Source organism: Microplitis mediator, chromosome 9, assembly GCF_029852145.1.
Source record: "Microplitis mediator isolate UGA2020A chromosome 9, iyMicMedi2.1, whole genome shotgun sequence".
NCBI classification, from domain to species: Eukaryota; Metazoa; Arthropoda; class Insecta; order Hymenoptera; family Braconidae; genus Microplitis; species Microplitis mediator.
The window spans coordinates 15,544,420-15,562,152 of record NC_079977.1 but is presented as its reverse complement, the minus strand read 5'-3'; the positions used below and the strand labels follow the sequence as shown (position 1 = coordinate 15,562,152).

At 28.9% G+C, this 17,733-nt stretch overlaps 2 protein-coding genes across 2 annotated transcripts; both read left to right on the top strand.

Annotated features, from left to right (window-relative positions):
• The first annotated feature begins 390 nt into the window (after positions 1 to 390).
• On the top strand, positions 391 to 5,091 carry LOC130674194 (GMP synthase [glutamine-hydrolyzing]-like). Its single transcript, XM_057479464.1, has 4 exons — positions 391 to 622; positions 1,610 to 1,622; positions 2,425 to 2,637; positions 4,779 to 5,091. The coding sequence occupies exons 1-4, from the start codon at positions 391 to 393 to the stop codon at positions 5,089 to 5,091; spliced, it is 771 nt and encodes a 256-aa protein (XP_057335447.1).
• On the top strand, positions 2,431 to 7,126 carry LOC130674291 (GMP synthase [glutamine-hydrolyzing]-like). The gene is made up of 6 exons (XM_057479587.1): positions 2,431 to 2,637; positions 4,779 to 5,076; positions 5,240 to 5,708; positions 5,787 to 6,028; positions 6,275 to 6,445; positions 6,791 to 7,126. The coding sequence occupies exons 3-6, from the start codon at positions 5,342 to 5,344 to the stop codon at positions 7,112 to 7,114; spliced, it is 1,104 nt and encodes a 367-aa protein (XP_057335570.1). The 5' UTR covers positions 2,431 to 2,637; positions 4,779 to 5,076; positions 5,240 to 5,341; the 3' UTR covers positions 7,115 to 7,126.
• Positions 7,127 to 17,733: the final 10,607 nt, after the last annotated feature.

Sequence of the window (17,733 nt, the reverse complement as noted above, 5' to 3'; positions counted from 1 at the left end):
ATATTTTGCTGAAAGATCTTTAAACTAGAGATTTCAAGCTTCAATTTGCTTTTTTGCTTTTTTCGATACAATCATTTTTTACGAAAATACAGCCTTCCAAAAATCACTAAAAAATTTATAAAATTTTCTTGTTCTTTTAATTTTTTGGATAAGTGTGTAAGCTTATCAATTACACGGTTTTCAATCATTTTTTTACTTTGCAATGTTAGCTAATAATAAAAAGTAAATATCAATATCAATAACTTTGATATTTAATTGACATTAAAATTTGAATTACTTATATATTTACTAAATGTTTGTTTTGTAAATTTCAGGTTTTTCAGAGCTTAGATTTTGCTGATATCACTGGGATCGGTTTAAAAAAACAGTAAATAAAAATAATAATATAAAATGGAGAAGACAGCGGATGGGTTCCATCAAGACCGGAACAATGGAGCTGAAGATGTCACTATGACATTAGTCAACAGCGACGAGAGAGTCGCTATTCTTGACGCTGGGGCTCAGTATGGAAAAGTAATTGATCGTAAAGTACGCGAATTGAATGTACAGTTTGAGATACTACCTTTGGACACTCCAGCATTTACTCTCAAAAAGAAAGGATACACTGTACAAAATCACTGGGGTAAGTCCAAGCGGTGTAGGAGTTAAAAATATCGGTGTTAAATTTACCCCCGAAAGCGGTGTGAAAATAACGCCGCCACTGGTGTAAATATTCTTTACCGGTGTTAAAATATTTTACTTTGTAAATATTTTTACTTACTCACCCGGGTCGTAAAAAAATCTTAATTATGACTTGAAATTTAAGTGAAAATCCTTCAAATATCAACTAAGTTAATTTTTTTAGTCAGTGTGAAATTTCCATAACACTTGACTTAGATTTGACTTTTTCTGGCTTAGTTAGGATCGATTTAAGACAAAATAAGTCACGTTTAGGTCGAAACTGGTTCAGTTTGACTCTATTTCCTTTAGATTTAAGACAAAAAAAACCACATTCAAGTCAGAATTGCGTCGATTTAAATTCATTTTACTTAGATTTAAGTTAAAAAAAGTTTCATTTAACTCAAAATTGATTCAATTGAAATATATTTTATTCAGATTTAAGACAAAAAAAGTTACATTGAAGTCAGAATAAAACAAAATTAGACAGTTCCAACGCAAATTTAAAAAATACTTATAATTAGTAACATATAATTAATGATGGTAATAATTATTCAAGGTGTTTATGGTTTAGAATATTTTCGATTATTATTCAATGGTATATTGTTTATATCAAAAAATTATAAAGAAACTTAAAAAAATGATTCTTCTTATGTAGCATTTAAATACTTGAATGAAAAACGTTTTGGTCTTCTACATTCTTTTATAAAAATTATTGATAAAATATGCGATTGTCAAAAAATTCGTAATTGTAAGTGCCTTGGCCATCATTGTGCAATAATAACTCTTCTGCAAACAAAACCTTTCAAAGAGCCTGTCAGACTTCTCCAAATATCATGAATCTCCAACTTATATGAATTCATTGTAACTGAAAATGTATTTGCGATTCCTGTCGAAAATTTACTATCGGTATGTTTTTATGTTAATACAGGTAATAAAACGTTTATTGCAGAATTGGTTAATCAGTATGAAAATAAATGATATTGTAAACAAGAGTTTATACAAATTTTTCAGGAACAGAATAAAAAAAAATCATTGCAATAAAAATTTTTTTAATAGTAATTTTAATTTAATCAGAAATAATTTTTTAAAAATTTGCTATAATTAAAATTGAGTTTTAATTTTAGATTAGTTTAATTAATAAGTGCAAAAACCACATTCAATTTGACTTAATTTTTTAGTTAAAATTAAGTCAAATATAAAACTAGATTTCGAATCGATAACCAGTTGTTTTTTTAAGACAAAATAAGTCAAATTTAAGGCAATGAAATAATTTAAGCCAAAAAAAGTTAAATTAATGGAAACTAAACAATTTAAGTCAAAAAAAAGTCTAATCTAAGGCAAAAAAGTTTAAAAAGTAAAAATGAGGAATACAGTTGTCGGCTTATTGAAGATTTCAAAGGGAATTAAGTTAAATCAAGTCAAATTTAATATGTTTTTTTGACCCGGGCGATCACTATAGTTGTTAATAAATGATATTTTTTATTAATTTTCATACAGAACTGACATTTTTTGTGTTTTATAATCTGTAAAGTTAATACTCCAAGCGGACGCAATTTACCCCGCTTTTACACTGGTATCACTCCGCTTTTACACCAGTTACTCCGCTTTAACACCAGTATTTTTAACACCGGTGTAATTTCATTTTTACACCGGGCGGAGTTAAAACGAGTCCATTTTTAACACCGCTCTTTGTACAGTGTGCAAGTAATTATTTTATTTATTGGATTTATGAAATTATTTATTTAGTTGTTGGTTTTTTTATAGGGCGATTATCATTTCTGGAGGACACAGTTCTGTTTATGCAGAAGATGCGCCGAGATATGATGGTGATATATTTCGAATAGGTATTCCAGTACTGGGTATTTGTTATGGGATGCAAATGATGAATAAGAAGTTTGGTGGTACTGTTAATAGAAAGGAAGGACGTGAAGACGGACAATCTTTAATAGAAGTTAATACCAAGTGCCTTTTATTCAAGTAATTAGTTTTTTTATCCTCTTTATCTTAACCCTCAGCGGTTGCTCTTCTGACAAAAATAATAACAGACCCATGAGGTCTTTAGAACCACAGTATTTTACTTAAATATTTTTATAAAAGCTAGTATTCATTTTTATTAATTTTAATATTTAAGGTAAAAGATCTGGTACCTGATCACTGCACATATTTGTATATATATATATATATATATATATATATATATATATATATATATTTAGTAAATATAGATATATAAATACATGAGTGATCAGGTACTAGTTCCCTGACTGAGTACTGGGTCTCTTTCCGTAATAAGAAAAAAAAGTGAATTTTTAAAAAAAAATTTTCCATAAATCTTGTGGTTAATTATTGGATAATTTTTTTAAATCAAGTGAGAAAATTTCCATAATAAATTTCAAATTTATTTGTTTTTTTAAAAATATTTATGTAAATTTTGAATTATTGGAACAACTAAAAGATAATTATTTCTAGCGCTTAAATTATTTAAATACAGTGGTCACAAAAATTAAGGAATAGAAAAAAAAATTCGAAATTTTTGGTTAGTTTTCAACATGCTGTAACTTGGTGAAAAATGGTCGTAAAAAACAAAAGTCAAAAAAGCGAATTGTAGCCTCAAGTTTCTAGTTTTCAGATCTGGACCTCAAATTTTTTTATCATGCACGGCTCCGGAGTAAATTGATAAAAAAACCGACGAAAAAAAAATTTTCAAAATTTTTGCTCGTCTTCCAACAAGTCTATGGGCTTCAATAAATTTTTTTGGATAATCCAACCTTATGACTCTTTCAGTAAATTTTATGCCCTTTAATTTGGCGGCCTAAAAAAGTATTTACGACGATTTGGCGCCGAGTTATCATTGATCAGAGCAAAAAAGTCCATTTTGGCTTTGATAATCAATAACTCCAGACGTATTCTTCGTACAGAAAATGAAAGTAGAGTTTTGAAAACTGCAAAATATTCTCTATAAGGCAAAATTTGTGGTTTTTGATGGAAAAATTTGTTTTGAAGCGATAATGCTTATTGAAAAACAGGTCAAAATTCGCATATTTAAGGATATTCTGAAATCTTACTATAACTTTGGATATAACGGATGAACAGAGGATATCGACGTTTTTTTTCCAACCTTAAAGTATCCTGAAAAAACCCTGAAAATTTCAAAGCGCTGCGATTTTTCTTTCTTAGTGTCCCGAAGCTTAAAATTTATCGATTTAGCCAAAAATCGCATAATTAGCGATTCTTTGGTTTTCAATCATTTCTTCAATGTCAAAAAGTTTTTTTTAGCGACAAGCTTCGTTTCTTCAATCAAAAACAGTAATTCTTGAAAAAAATTGAAAAAAAAAATTGAAAAAGAAATGATTTTTTTGAATTTTTTTTTTTTCGATATTTTTTTTATCATCTTCGAAATGATTTTGATGTTAAGAAAATCAATTGTGAAGATGATAAAGAAGAAAAATATCGAAAAAAAAAATAAATATTGGAATTTTGACCTGCTTTTTAATAAACATTATCGCTCCAAAAAAATTTTTTCTATCACAAACCACTAATTTTCCTCATAGAGAATGTTTTGCAGTTTTCAAAACTCTATTTCCATTTTTTGTACGACGAATACGTCCAGAGTTATTGAGTATCAAAGCCAAAATGGACTTTTTAGCTCTGATCATTGATAACTCGGCGCCAAATCGTCGTACAGACTTTTTTAGGCCGCCAAATTAAAGAGCATAAAATTTACTACAAGAGTTATAAGGTTGGATTATCCAAAAAATTTATTGAAGCCCATAGACTTGTTGGATTACGAGCAAAAATTGTGAAAATATTTTTTTCGTCGGTTTTCTTATGAATTTACTCCGGAACCATGCATGATGAAAAAATTTGAGGTCCAGATCTGAAAACTAGAAACTTGAGGCTACAATTCGCTTTATTAATTTTTCTTTTTACGACCATTTTTCACCAAGTTGCAGCATGTTGAAAATTAACCAAAAATTTCGAATTTTTTTTCTATCCCTTAATTCTTGTGACCAGTGTATTTAAAGTTTAAAATTGCCGGGACCTCGTATGATCATTGAAAGTTAATTACTGCAATTAAGAATTAATATTGTCTACAATAAATTTATTTTCCAAATCAGGGGCTTGGAGAAAGATCAATTAGTTTTACTCACTCATGGAGATAGTATAGACAGGGTTGCTGATTGTTTTCGTGCAACAGCTAAATCATCAAATTTTGTTGTTGGAATGTTAAGTGACAAAATGAATTTATGTGGATTACAATTTCATCCCGAAGTTGATCTTACGACAAACGGTAAACAAATGTTACATAATTTTTTGTTCAGTATCGCTGGTTTGACTGGTAACTATACAATGCACGATAGAGAAGCCCGGTGCATTCAATATATTAAAAAGACTATTGGCAGCAACAAAGTATTGGTAAGTTCATGCTAATTACCCTGATAAATCTGAAAATAAAAAAAAATTACGCGGCCTTTTGGTTCTAGAGTTTTCTTAAGCCAAAAGGGCGTAGAAAACACAAGTTATTTAGTAATTAGTAACGCGATGTATTAATAATTTGAATAAAAACAATTTTCGACAGTTGTAAGTTAGTGGAGGAGAGGACTCAACAGTATGTGCGGTATTATTACATAAAGCATTGAATAAAGAACAAGTAATTCCATTGCATATCAACAATGGATTTATGCGCAAAGGCGAAACATCGTTTGTTGAACAGAGTTTAGCTGAACTAGGTGTTAAGCTGCGTGTTGTCAATGCAATACATAGTTTTATGGAGGGAACAACGTCTGTACCACTGGATCATGTATCACCGGCAAATATTATTAACAATAAGGGTATTGGTGTTACGGCGATTGGTCCGAGAACTAGAATAACTAAAATGCTGTGTCAGACAACAAGTCTTGAGGAAAAACGTAAAATAATTGGTGATGTCTTTGTCCGGGTTGCTAATGACGCTATGACGGAAATGGGATTGAAACCTGAACACGTTTTTATTGGACAGGGTACGCTCAGGCCTAATCTTATTGAAAGTGCTAGTGCACTTGCCAGTGGTATGTATTGTTAATTAGAACCGGTACTGATAAATTTCAATCATTGTTTATTTATTTATTTTTATTTACAACTATCAGGCAAAGCAGAAGCTATTAAAGCCCATCACAATGACAGCGAACTCGTAAGAGTCTTGAGATCACAGGGATTTGTTGTTGAACCACTTAAAGATTTTCATAAAGATAAAGTACGACAGATTGGATGTGTCTTAGGATTCCCAGCGCCGCTTGTTCAACGACATCCGTTCCCTGGTCCCAGTTTAGCCATACGTATTTTGTGTGCTGACGAACTTTTTATGGACAAAGATTTTTCCGAAACTCAGGTTTTTATTTTTTACTATTTATTTTACCAATATTTGAGTTTACTGATATTTAAAAAAATATATATATAAATATATGTCATAATAATAAAGTATATTGTCAAATTTCATCATCACTATCAAAGGTTCAAAGTTTAAAATGATAGTAAATTTTTTTTGTAGACTTGTTCTACTTTTTTTAAGATCAAGATCATTTTTTAACAAAAATTAATTCATTTAATTTTGTTTTTTTTTTTTTTTTTTTTTTAGGTAATTGTAAAAATAATGGCCGAGTATGAACAAATGCTGCAGAAAAAACATGCACTATTAAATCGTGTCGAAAGTGCAACAAGTGAATCAGAACGTCAACATTTACGCAGAGTTTCAAGTGAAAATCATATTGCGGCGATATTATTACCAGTTCGCAGTGTTGGAGTACAAGTAAATATTTATTATTTTTATTTACAATAAAATAACTGTTATAAATATATAACGATAAGGTAAAAGACCTAGTACCTGATCACGGAACTCGTACCCAATCAGAGAACTCGTACCCAATCAGGGAACTAGTATTCGATCAGAGAATTAATACCCGATCAGGTAACTATTATCTGATCAAGTAACTAGTACCCGATCAGAAAACTAATACTCGATCACTTCATGTACTTGTATATCTATATTTAGTAAAATATAGTAAATATAGATATACAAATACATGAGTGATTGGGTACTGGGTCGTTGACCTTCAATCAAATTGAAAATAAAAAATGAACTGAAAATTTTCAGGGCGATCGAAGGAGTTATAGTTACGTCGTAGGGTTATCGTGTCAGGGACTTAAACCGGAGGAGGAACTGCCACTAGAGAGCGTAGTGTGGGAAGATTTATTGTTTCTCGCAAGACTGATTCCCCGTGTCTGTCACAACGTAAATCGCGTCTGCTATATATTCGGACCAATAGTCCAGCATCCAATAATTGACATAACACCAACGCAGCTCACGTCAAATGTCATCTCGACACTCAGACAAGCCGATCACTTGGCCAACCAAGTTCTCACCTCAAATAACTGTATAAACGCAATCAGTCAGATGCCAGTTGTATTGATGTATTGATTGTACCCGTTATTCCCACTATCCAAGTTATCCACTTTAGTATAGAATAGGCTGGTAGCCAATCTCAAACAGTGTATAATACAGAATAGGCTGGTAGCCAATCTCGAACAGTTTATAATACAGAATAGGCTAGTAGCCAATCTCGAACAGTTTATAATACAGAATAGGCTGGTAGCCAATCTCAAACAGTTAATAATCAAGCAGTTAATAATACAGAGTGGGCTGGTAGCCACTTAACTTGGAAGAAATAAGGACCTCGATCAACTCACTCCAAACGAAACAATAGGAAAATAATAACGAAAATTAATCATCATTACTGAATAAGTCAATTAAAAATTAATGTCTACCTTTTCTTTTTATATATAAAATTTTGTAATACGTCTCTAAGAAAATTTTCCTCAAAGTCGATTCAACTAGTATAGGCTGAAGTGACACTCATATAAGCCACCTAGTTAACGACACGTTTAAAATAATTGATTTAAAAGAAATACTAGTTATACATAGTTAAGCTTCAGTTATTAAGAGTTAACAAATTAAAATTCCGAATAATTTTGTACTGTAACTTTGACTTCAATATTTTCATTTTTATATTTATAATCGAAATTTTTGTAACAATATATCCCTTCATTTATAACTTAAACTCTTGTTTTAATTTGTATATTCCTTCATTAAGATTTCTTGTCCCCGGTTTATTGGTCGGAAGACTAGGACCTAATATATTCTATAAGTGCGATTTTAAAGTAGGTCAAGTTCTTGCTCATAATTTGGCATCCTCAACACCGTTGCCATATTATAGTCAGGGCTCAAAGCCTTCTTTTTATTACAAATCCGACGCAACATATAATTGTATGTAATTACTAGAGCCGGGATTTTTACTTTGATTTAAAAATAACAATTGATAATTAATGCTGTCAAATTTTTGATATTACGGCGGATAAATTGGTCGTATAAAAAATTTTTTTAGATAAAAGTTGTTTAAAATTTAATTTTATAAAAAAAATGTATCTTATAATTTTTTTGTAGAACTAATAAGAAAACCGTAATTTCAAAGTTAAGATTTCCATAATTATCAAAAATTTAAACCATGTATTAGTAATTGATTTCTTTAACATATATTTTTTTTCGTACTTTGATAAAAATTGTTCAAAAAAACATTAATGTCATAGTTTAATACAGGATAGCCCTATATTACTATCAAAAATCGATTATCATCTCTCTGCTCACATTCAGCGGGTAACGCGTTCCATGAATGCTTCAAAGTCAGAATATACACTGTTAGAAGTATTCATTTGAGCCAAATAAGATTTATTTGAGCCAAATAAGATTAATTAATAGTTAATAAATGATTTATTTGAAAGCTTAACCAAATAAATATTTATTAGTAGTTAATACACTGAGAGAAAAAAGTGCATATTTTCAAGTAAAAATACTTGGTTCAAGTATTTTAGATACTTAAATAGTACCAAGTAAATAATTTCTTAATTCTAGTAAAAATACTTGTGAAATCTATTAATACTAAAAACTCAGGTTTAGTAAAAAAAATACTAATGTTAAATAATAGAAAATTGAAATTTAGTATCTAAAATAATTGAAATAAATGATTAAAATACTCCAATTAAATAATAAAAATTCACATCTAGTAGTTGAAATACTTAAGTTCAATAATTGAAAATTGAAGATTAGTATTTAAAATACTCGTGATCGATATTTAAATATTCTAATTTAGTATTTAAAATACTTAAATTTAATAATTATATTAGAGTAAATCTTTTCTAGCAATTACACTCATTCCATCCGAGGTTAAGTGAATTTTTAGTGGTTTAATAAATTCTTTTAAAGTGATTTGGAAAATTTTTTCTACCGCATTTATTTGTAGTAATATTATATGGTATGCTTTAATATAGTTATTATATCCAGTTGTTACGCATTCTTTATAAATAATAAATATTTGTTTACAATCAGAAACAATTTTTTCAATTATTCCAAATAAAGGGTTGTTTTCGATATCATTCATTAAATGAATAGCATACGTTGGTCTGTAAATTGTACCATTGATTTTAATAAATGCAATTTCTTTAAAATTATTATTGAAATTGATTGGAGTGTTCTTTCTCGTTACTTGAAACGATCGTACAACATGTCCATACTCCACAACTTCTTTGAATCCTTGATTATTCATAAATCTGTCGCTTAAGTTTAATTGTGATTTTTTTGCGAGAGTTTATAATATGTTGATGCGATTGTTAACTAGATAAGCATACTTTTTAAATCCTTTATGAAACGTTTCAAAGCGTGAACACGAATAATCTCTTGGTGGACCCATTATTTTTATTATGCGGGGGTAATGAATCAAATTGTGAAACTTTGCAGTTAAATGTGTTTCAAATATTTCAACGTATAATTGGTGATGAGATTTTATTAGTTCTCCAAGATAAATTATATCATCTCCCGATATACATTCATCAGTTACTATGTCTATTATATTAAATAAAATTGAATACAATTCCCATGCTGGTTCATCTGGTGGGATAATATCACCAACTAAAATTCCGAAATATGCCATTAAACACGACATTTCTGCTGCTCTGTTATGATAAGATATCCATTTCGAAGATGATTTTCACTAATTGATGTTATTTTATTACTACTATCAGCTTCGCAGTAGTCAAAAAATTTTAATCTATTGTTTAAATGGTCCAGAGTAAAATATTTTTTCTTTATACCTCGGCCGAAAGTACGTACGTTCGGCCTCGGGTTCACGGCAGAAAATCTAACATTCGCCCAGTGAACACATGACCTTATTTTGACGTCATACGTAGGTCATAGAAATGTCACGGCATCTGATGTAAATTTGATGTCAATCTGACGTTCTGCATGACTTTAATATGATGTAAAGCTTGTGACATCATATTGATGTACACATGACTCTTGTATGACGTCAGAGTTATGACTTATGTATTACGTACGTTTGACATAAAATCTACATCACATTATTACGTAGTAATAAAGTCATTATCGTATATCATAATGATGTAATTTTAAAATCATACATTTATGTCAGTAGCAAAGTCACGGTTATACCTAATATGGATGTCACTCTTAAATCATATCTTTACATCAGTGACAAGTCATTATTTTACGCAATGCTGATGTAATTTCCGAGTCTTAGTTTTTGTCATCTATTTATTAAAATAAAACAATCATAGAATAAATTTTCAAAAATTTGTAAATGTGTAAAAATAACAACTAAACGTCGTAGATTTTTGGGTCCAAAGTAATCGATAAACTCGATAATAGATTATTCAGACGTTTTAGATTGAAACATTAGCATCATAAAAAAATTAATTTTATTTTTTTAAATGATATATCGAAATCATCATTTAGGATGACAAAGAAAATGTAACGACAGTTTAAACTCTTTTGATATTAAGATTATAAAGTTTAGTATCGCAATTTTTCAATCGATTAAATTTCATTCGATTTTGTGCAATTGTTTAATATTTCGCAAAATTTTATATAAGATTTTTCAAATTTCACATCACAACAAAAAATTAAAAAATTGGATGAAACTTAATGAAATTTTAAACAATTATCATCGAGGCCGAAAAATATTGTTTCTATAAATATTCATATAAGTTCATAAAGTTTTTTTAAATTTTGTAAAAATCTTTCACGAAAACTTATGAACATTGTCTTTTCCGGCATTTCACTCTAAATACATCAATTAAGCACAAGCTTTGAACTCTCGTGATGTGGACCGGTGAGCAACGTTCAAGACTACCAGCCAAGAGGAACCGTGTTCGAACCCAGCAGACGCCCAGGATTTTTATATTATTTAACGTTATCTAATCTTGTTTCTGAATTCACAATACATTAGGGCGGTAATAATCAGATCAAAATTTCGGTATTTCATTTTTTTTTTTTTTTTTTCAAAAATATTTTTTCTGAATTGATAATTTTGACATCACCCATATGTCATATTGACGTCATGGAATGTCACACAGACATCACATTGACGTCATGTATACGTCATTAGTTTTACATCATAATCTTACGTAAAAAAGTGGGAAATAATGAGTCACACCTGACTCATTCGTGACTTATATCTTACGTAAATGATGACTTAGCGTAAAGTCACACTGACGTCAAATTTACGTAAATGTGTTTACTGGGTCGTGCCGTGCTGGGATTACTCGCGCGCCATCTATAACAGCAGGCCGAAAGAAAGCAGTAGCGGGACGAGAGAGATTTTCGTGCACACTGCTACCCGGTTATACGTATACTACCGTCACTTTGACAAGATTTGCTGACACTCCCGCTCGAATTCATAACCTCAAAACTTGTTTACAATTAATTCGAAATTTTATATGTGTGTGTTTTTGAAAAAGTAAAATTTACTGAAGATTAATAAAGACTATAAAATTATTTTTCATAAATTTAATAATTTAAAAAAAAATTAGAAATTATAAAAATCAAAAATTATTTAAAAGTTGCGCCTACAGTTTTTTTAATTTTCTTCAAGTGCATCCCGGGTGAAAATATTTGGCCGAAAATAGGCCGAAAAAAGGCCGAAACAGCTTAATTTAGCCGAAACTATAAAATTTTATTGTAAGAGGCCAAAATTTGGCCGAAAAAAGGCCAAAAAATTTTTCATGTTATTAAATTGGCCGAAAAACAGCCGAAAAATGGCCGAAAAATTTCTATTCTTTATAAAGAGGCCGAAAATCGGCCGACCTTTTTTCGACCAGAATATATTTGTTTTCCCTCGCGGAATTGCCATAACGGTATTTCTACGATATTTTCCGAGTATTTTTTGGGTATAAGTATTATTACGGTATACCCTAGGTATAAATGCGGTATGTTTGTAAAATTTTATTACCGTATTAATACCGTAAATATATTGTGTTGATACCAAATTTATTATTATTATTATTATTATTATTATTTATTTATTTATCAACTTATTTACAAGAATAATTTTACAGAATACAAGTTTATTGATAGTAAATGTAAATAAGCATAAATAATAATGACTCTAGGAAAATACCTTTCAGAGCCATTTAATAAAAGAAAGATTCATCATAACATATTCATTTCATACATAATTTAATAATTTTAACTATTTTCCTCTAATACCATTAAATACCTATAGCATAATTTCTTAAAAATACTCAAACTATCAGCTGATGTTATATTTTTAGGCAGCGAATTCCAAAATTTAATACCAGTTATTAGAAATGATTTCTGATAGTGATTACTATGACATGGTGGTACCCATAATGTATTAGTTTTATTTGGATCTACTCTCAATAAATACATATCATGTTTGAATATTAATTTATCCGCAAAAAGCCCTATGTTGCCTAGATATAGATACTTATAAATTAAGGTACCAAGTAGATATAACCTCCTATTTTCAATGGATAGCCAGCCTAATTGTCTCCTAAAGTTCGATATATGTTCATGTTTGCTTATACCTAGAATGTATCTTACGCATGCATTAAAAGAACGCTGTAATTGCATATTTAACACATTAGGCATATCTGTGAAAGCAATCGCACAATAATCATAATGAGGTAATATTAAGGACAACACCAATTGTCTTTTCATTGATACCGAAAAAATTTTTCTGTTCATTTTTAATCTATATAATATTCGCATTGCTTTATTACTCATACTTGTTACTTGACTTGACCAGGAAAGTTTGTCATTAAATATTACCCCTAGATATTTTATTTCATGAACATATTCTATTGGCTTATCATCTATGTAAATATTAGGTACCATTGATAGATTAATTCGCTTGTTGCCTTTAAAAATGATTGCTTTTGTCTTCTCAGAATTTAGTTGTAAGTAATTGAAGTTACACCATCTTGTTAATTTAGTTATCTCAATGTTAATAGTAGAAATACATTTATTTATCTCACTAACTTTACATGTAAAATAAATCACCAAGTCATCAGCATATAGTAAATATTTACAAGATAAAAAATATTGCAAATCATTAATATACAATGCAAACAACAATGGTCCCAGTACACTACCCTGAGGTACACCATTGCAATTGTACATCCATGATGAATATTTTTTATTATACTTTACTGATTGTAATCTATTAGTGAGGTAAGATTTTAATAATTTAATTAAATCTTTAGAAAAGTTTAGAAGATGTAACTTTTTTAAAAGCAATTCATGATTAACCGAATCAAATGCTTTTGATAAGTCAAAAAGCACTGCTACTGTGATATTGCCATTATCAAATCCTAATCTAATATCATCCGCAAATTTACTAACTGCAGTATGTGTACCAAGGCCTTTTCTGAAAGCTGTCTGAGACAGATCATGTAAGTTATTATCATCCATATATTTGGTAATTTGATCATAAATAATACGTTCTAATACTTTTGATAGTGAACAAAGAATTGATATTGGTCTATAGTCTTTAAAACACACTGGTATTTTTGTTTTTGATAATGGCAAAATATAGGAGTATTTCCATAGCGAAGGAAATTGCTTCGTTGTTATTGAACAGTTGACAATATTTTTAAGTAATGGTAACAAGATATTAACAAAGAGTTTATATATTTTGATAGATATTTCATCTGGTCCTTGCGCATTAGTTGTAATTTTCATTAACGCTTTTCTTATACTATATTCATTTACTTCTTTTAATTTAAACTCAAATAACCCCTTTTTGAATCCAGAGATACCTATCATATTCACATTGTCAGGTACAAATAAAGAATTTGAATTTAAATTGACATAATAATCATTTAATCCCTCAATATCCAATGGCAGACTCACACAATTATTTTTTGACTTTGTTAAACCTAATTTGTTAAATTCACTCCATATAACTTTGGAATTGTTAGCGATAGTAAATTTATTTAATAGGTAGTTTGCTTTATTTTTATAAATTTTTTTAATAATTCTTCTACGTAATTTCGAATATTTCGTATAGACAAATTTATTATTATTTCTATGATAAGAACGATATAATCTATTCCTTTTTTTAATCATATACTTTATACCACAAGTTATCCAAGGAGCAGAAGGCCTTTTTATAATCTTTCTAGATATTGGTACATATTTGTTCATTAAGTCAGTCAGAAAAGAATTTAACAAAGTTACTTTATAATCTACATTGTCTATAAAGTCAAACGCCATAATATTAACATGTTTAATTTCATTTTCCATAGATTTAATGTCTGCTTGCCGCCAATTTCTAAATTCAATTTCTTTTTTATTATTTTTCTTATATATATACTTATAATTCACATAAATTAAATCATGATTAGATAAAAATGGTTCTATTGACTGACCAGAGTTTATTAGTTTATCTTTATCATCAACTATAGCTAAATCAATCCACGTATGGGAATCAAGAACATGATGAGTTGCTTTAAAAGGAACTATATGCAATCCATGTTGAAGTATGGTGTTTTTAAAACATTGAATTCTATTATTATTAATAAGTAGATTAGTATTAAAATCACCCAGAATAATACAATGATTATATCTTGGTAAATACTTAGTTATCTCTTCATAAAAAGAATCAAAGTTACCGCCTAAAGGAGGTCTATAAATAACAGCTATCAAAATTTTTGCACAATTTGCTAACCATACTTCAGCAATTAAATATTCTGGTGCACCAATTTCTAAATAATTAGAACAGGCTAACCTATTAACATTAAAGTTATTCTTAACATATAAAGCAACTCCACCACCTCTTCTTCCCACTCTATCGTTTCGCAGTAATATATATGAATACAGATCAACTTGACTGTCAGCTACATAATTACATAACCATGTTTCACTTATACAAATAACATCAAAAGAACAGTCTTTAAAAAATTCTCTAAATTCATCTATATGAGCGTACAATGATTGAGCGTTGAAGTGACAAATCTGAAGTATATCAGCTATTTCCGTTTTATGATGAACAGCTACCACTTTACTTTGGTTTGAATTTAGTTTTTTGGAGTAATTTTAGCAATATCAGCATCACTTGTTATTTTGATGGGATCCTGGTCTTGTTTTAGACGAACATAAACTGCACCTCTTCCAATCCATACTAATTTTTTATTTACATCAGGCACATTTTCAAAAATTTTATTTTTTAATTGATTTAAATAGGCTGGAACACGGTAGTTTATATTTACGATAATATTTGAATCAGCATCATTTACTAATTTATTAGCAGTTATTTTACTCTTTTTCTTTTTCTTTGCCTCAATGATATATTTACACTCTGATTTTTTGGTCAAGTGTAATAAGATAGCACGACTGATATTAGATCTCTTTTTACCCATTCTAGTCACCTCCATGATACTAGAAACAGGTATATCTACATTTAGCTCATCACCAAGTTTACATACAATATCACTCAGAGATTCTTTATCATTTTCAGGCACTCCTGTTATCACTAATTGATTGCTTAAGATTTCTGATTCTAAAGCCAAAAATTTTTGTTCAATTACTTCAGTTCTTTTATTTTGGGTATCAAGTTTTTTCTCAAAACTGACATGATTGGCAGATATATTCTCAACACTTGATTTTAGTTTTTCAAATTTTTGTTCAAGAGCTTTATTACTTTTAGAAAGCTTACCTAATTCACTTTTTATTTCATCTAATGTATCTAATTTCTTATTGATCGAATCAATTACCACTTGAAAACACTCTGGGGTACCAGTATTACTAGTGCTGTTGACAGAGCAAATAATACAGTTTCGACGTAACAATGATTCAACATCTTTATTTGATTGTATCATCAATCTAGTTTTAACACAAAGGTAATGAAAAAAGTGATTACATGGTGCAGTACATTGAGTACCATTATTGCCTTCTACCGCTCTGAAGCATAAAACACAAGGAGATACCATGTTATGACAGCAAAAATTTATTGTAAACAATGTCTCAGTTATATGCACAATTTAGTTGTACTATCTAGACTGAAATAATAGACAGTCGATAATTTCAATTCCAATAATAGTAGTATTGAGGATCAACAGATGTCACTGTGATGAATTAGACAAAAATTCACAAATGTCCCAACCTCCAAGGCTAAAAATTTTTATCACCAAAATTATCTTATTTAGCTGTCAATGTCAATAATGCTTTATTATTCAACACAAACACTGAATTTTTTACTATAATATTCACAGAAAACATATGTAAAATCACATTGATCACAAACAGTATCACTTGATAATAGCCGTAGTGAAAAAACACATGTTGTTATACTGACGCCATCTTTCTTTATTTTTATAGGGACTGTACCGTATTTACGCTCTCGCTATACCGTATTCGTACAATGATTATACTCCATTTATATGGTTTTTATGTTGCACTTAAACGTCGGTTATACCGTATTTATACGGTTGCTATACCTCATTTAAACAGTGGTTACACGGTATTCATATAATGTTCGCACCGTATTTAAACGGTATTTATGCGGTATAAATATGATGGTTATGCCGCATTTATACAGTGATTATGCCGTCTCACTCTTACAGGCTGAAAAATACTTTTCATATCTTTCAGTTTTATTAACAAACAATCTTCAGATTCTATAACAGATACAATATGTTTTACTACTACTTGCATTCTTAAATGGCTCATCTCTTCACTATGTTCTGCTTTCAATTTTTCAATAAAAAAGTACAGCTGTAAAAATGAACTAGTTCATTTTTACTTTCACAAAAAAATTTTTTTCAAAAAAATTTCTCTCATTAACAAATAAAAACTCTTGAAACTAGTAAAAATTTTTCAATTTAAACATAAAAATATGTTTACTTGAGGAAAAAAAATTTTGATTCAAGATTAAATTTTCAAGATAATTATTTACTTGGTGCAAGAAAATTTTACTTTTCCGAATCGTTAAAACAAAATTTCTTGAATCAGGAATTGCTTTCTTGATTCGAGTTAACTGTTTTTTCTATGTAGTAATGATTCGCAAGAACATCAGATAATTTTGAAATACATTTAGGATCAATATTAATAACTAGGATTATTTTATGATTAAAAATTACATTCTTCAATTGAAACATGGCTAAACACTGCAGTGTTTATGTCGTATGGGTATTTTGACATAAAAGTCTTTTTTAAGCTTAAAAAGTTCTTTATTTGTACATTAGAAAAACCTTCACGCGTCTTTTAAATTTTAGTTTCTCTACACAGAAAATACAGTTAACTTGAACTAAGAAAAATATTCTTGATACAAGAAATTTTTTTTAACGATTCGGAAAATAAAAATTTTTTTACATCAAATAAATAATTATTTTGAAATCTTTACTTTGAATCAAATTTTTTTTTCCTCAAGTTAACATATTTTTATGCTTTAGTCGAAAAATTTTTAATTGTTTTGATTTTCATTTCTTAAAATAAGAGATATTTTATTGAAGAAAGCCGTGCCAGGTTATTGTAGCAATATTGCATTTTTTTGTTTGAAAAAAATAAAATTTCTTGGAATAATTACATGACTATATAACCAAAATTACACATATCACAATTACTTACACGCATGATTATGTAGCACACGAAAAAAAAATAAGAAATTTTTTTGTTATTACTAATAATAGATTTTCAATTATATTTTGCTGATTTAAAAGTGAGTTATT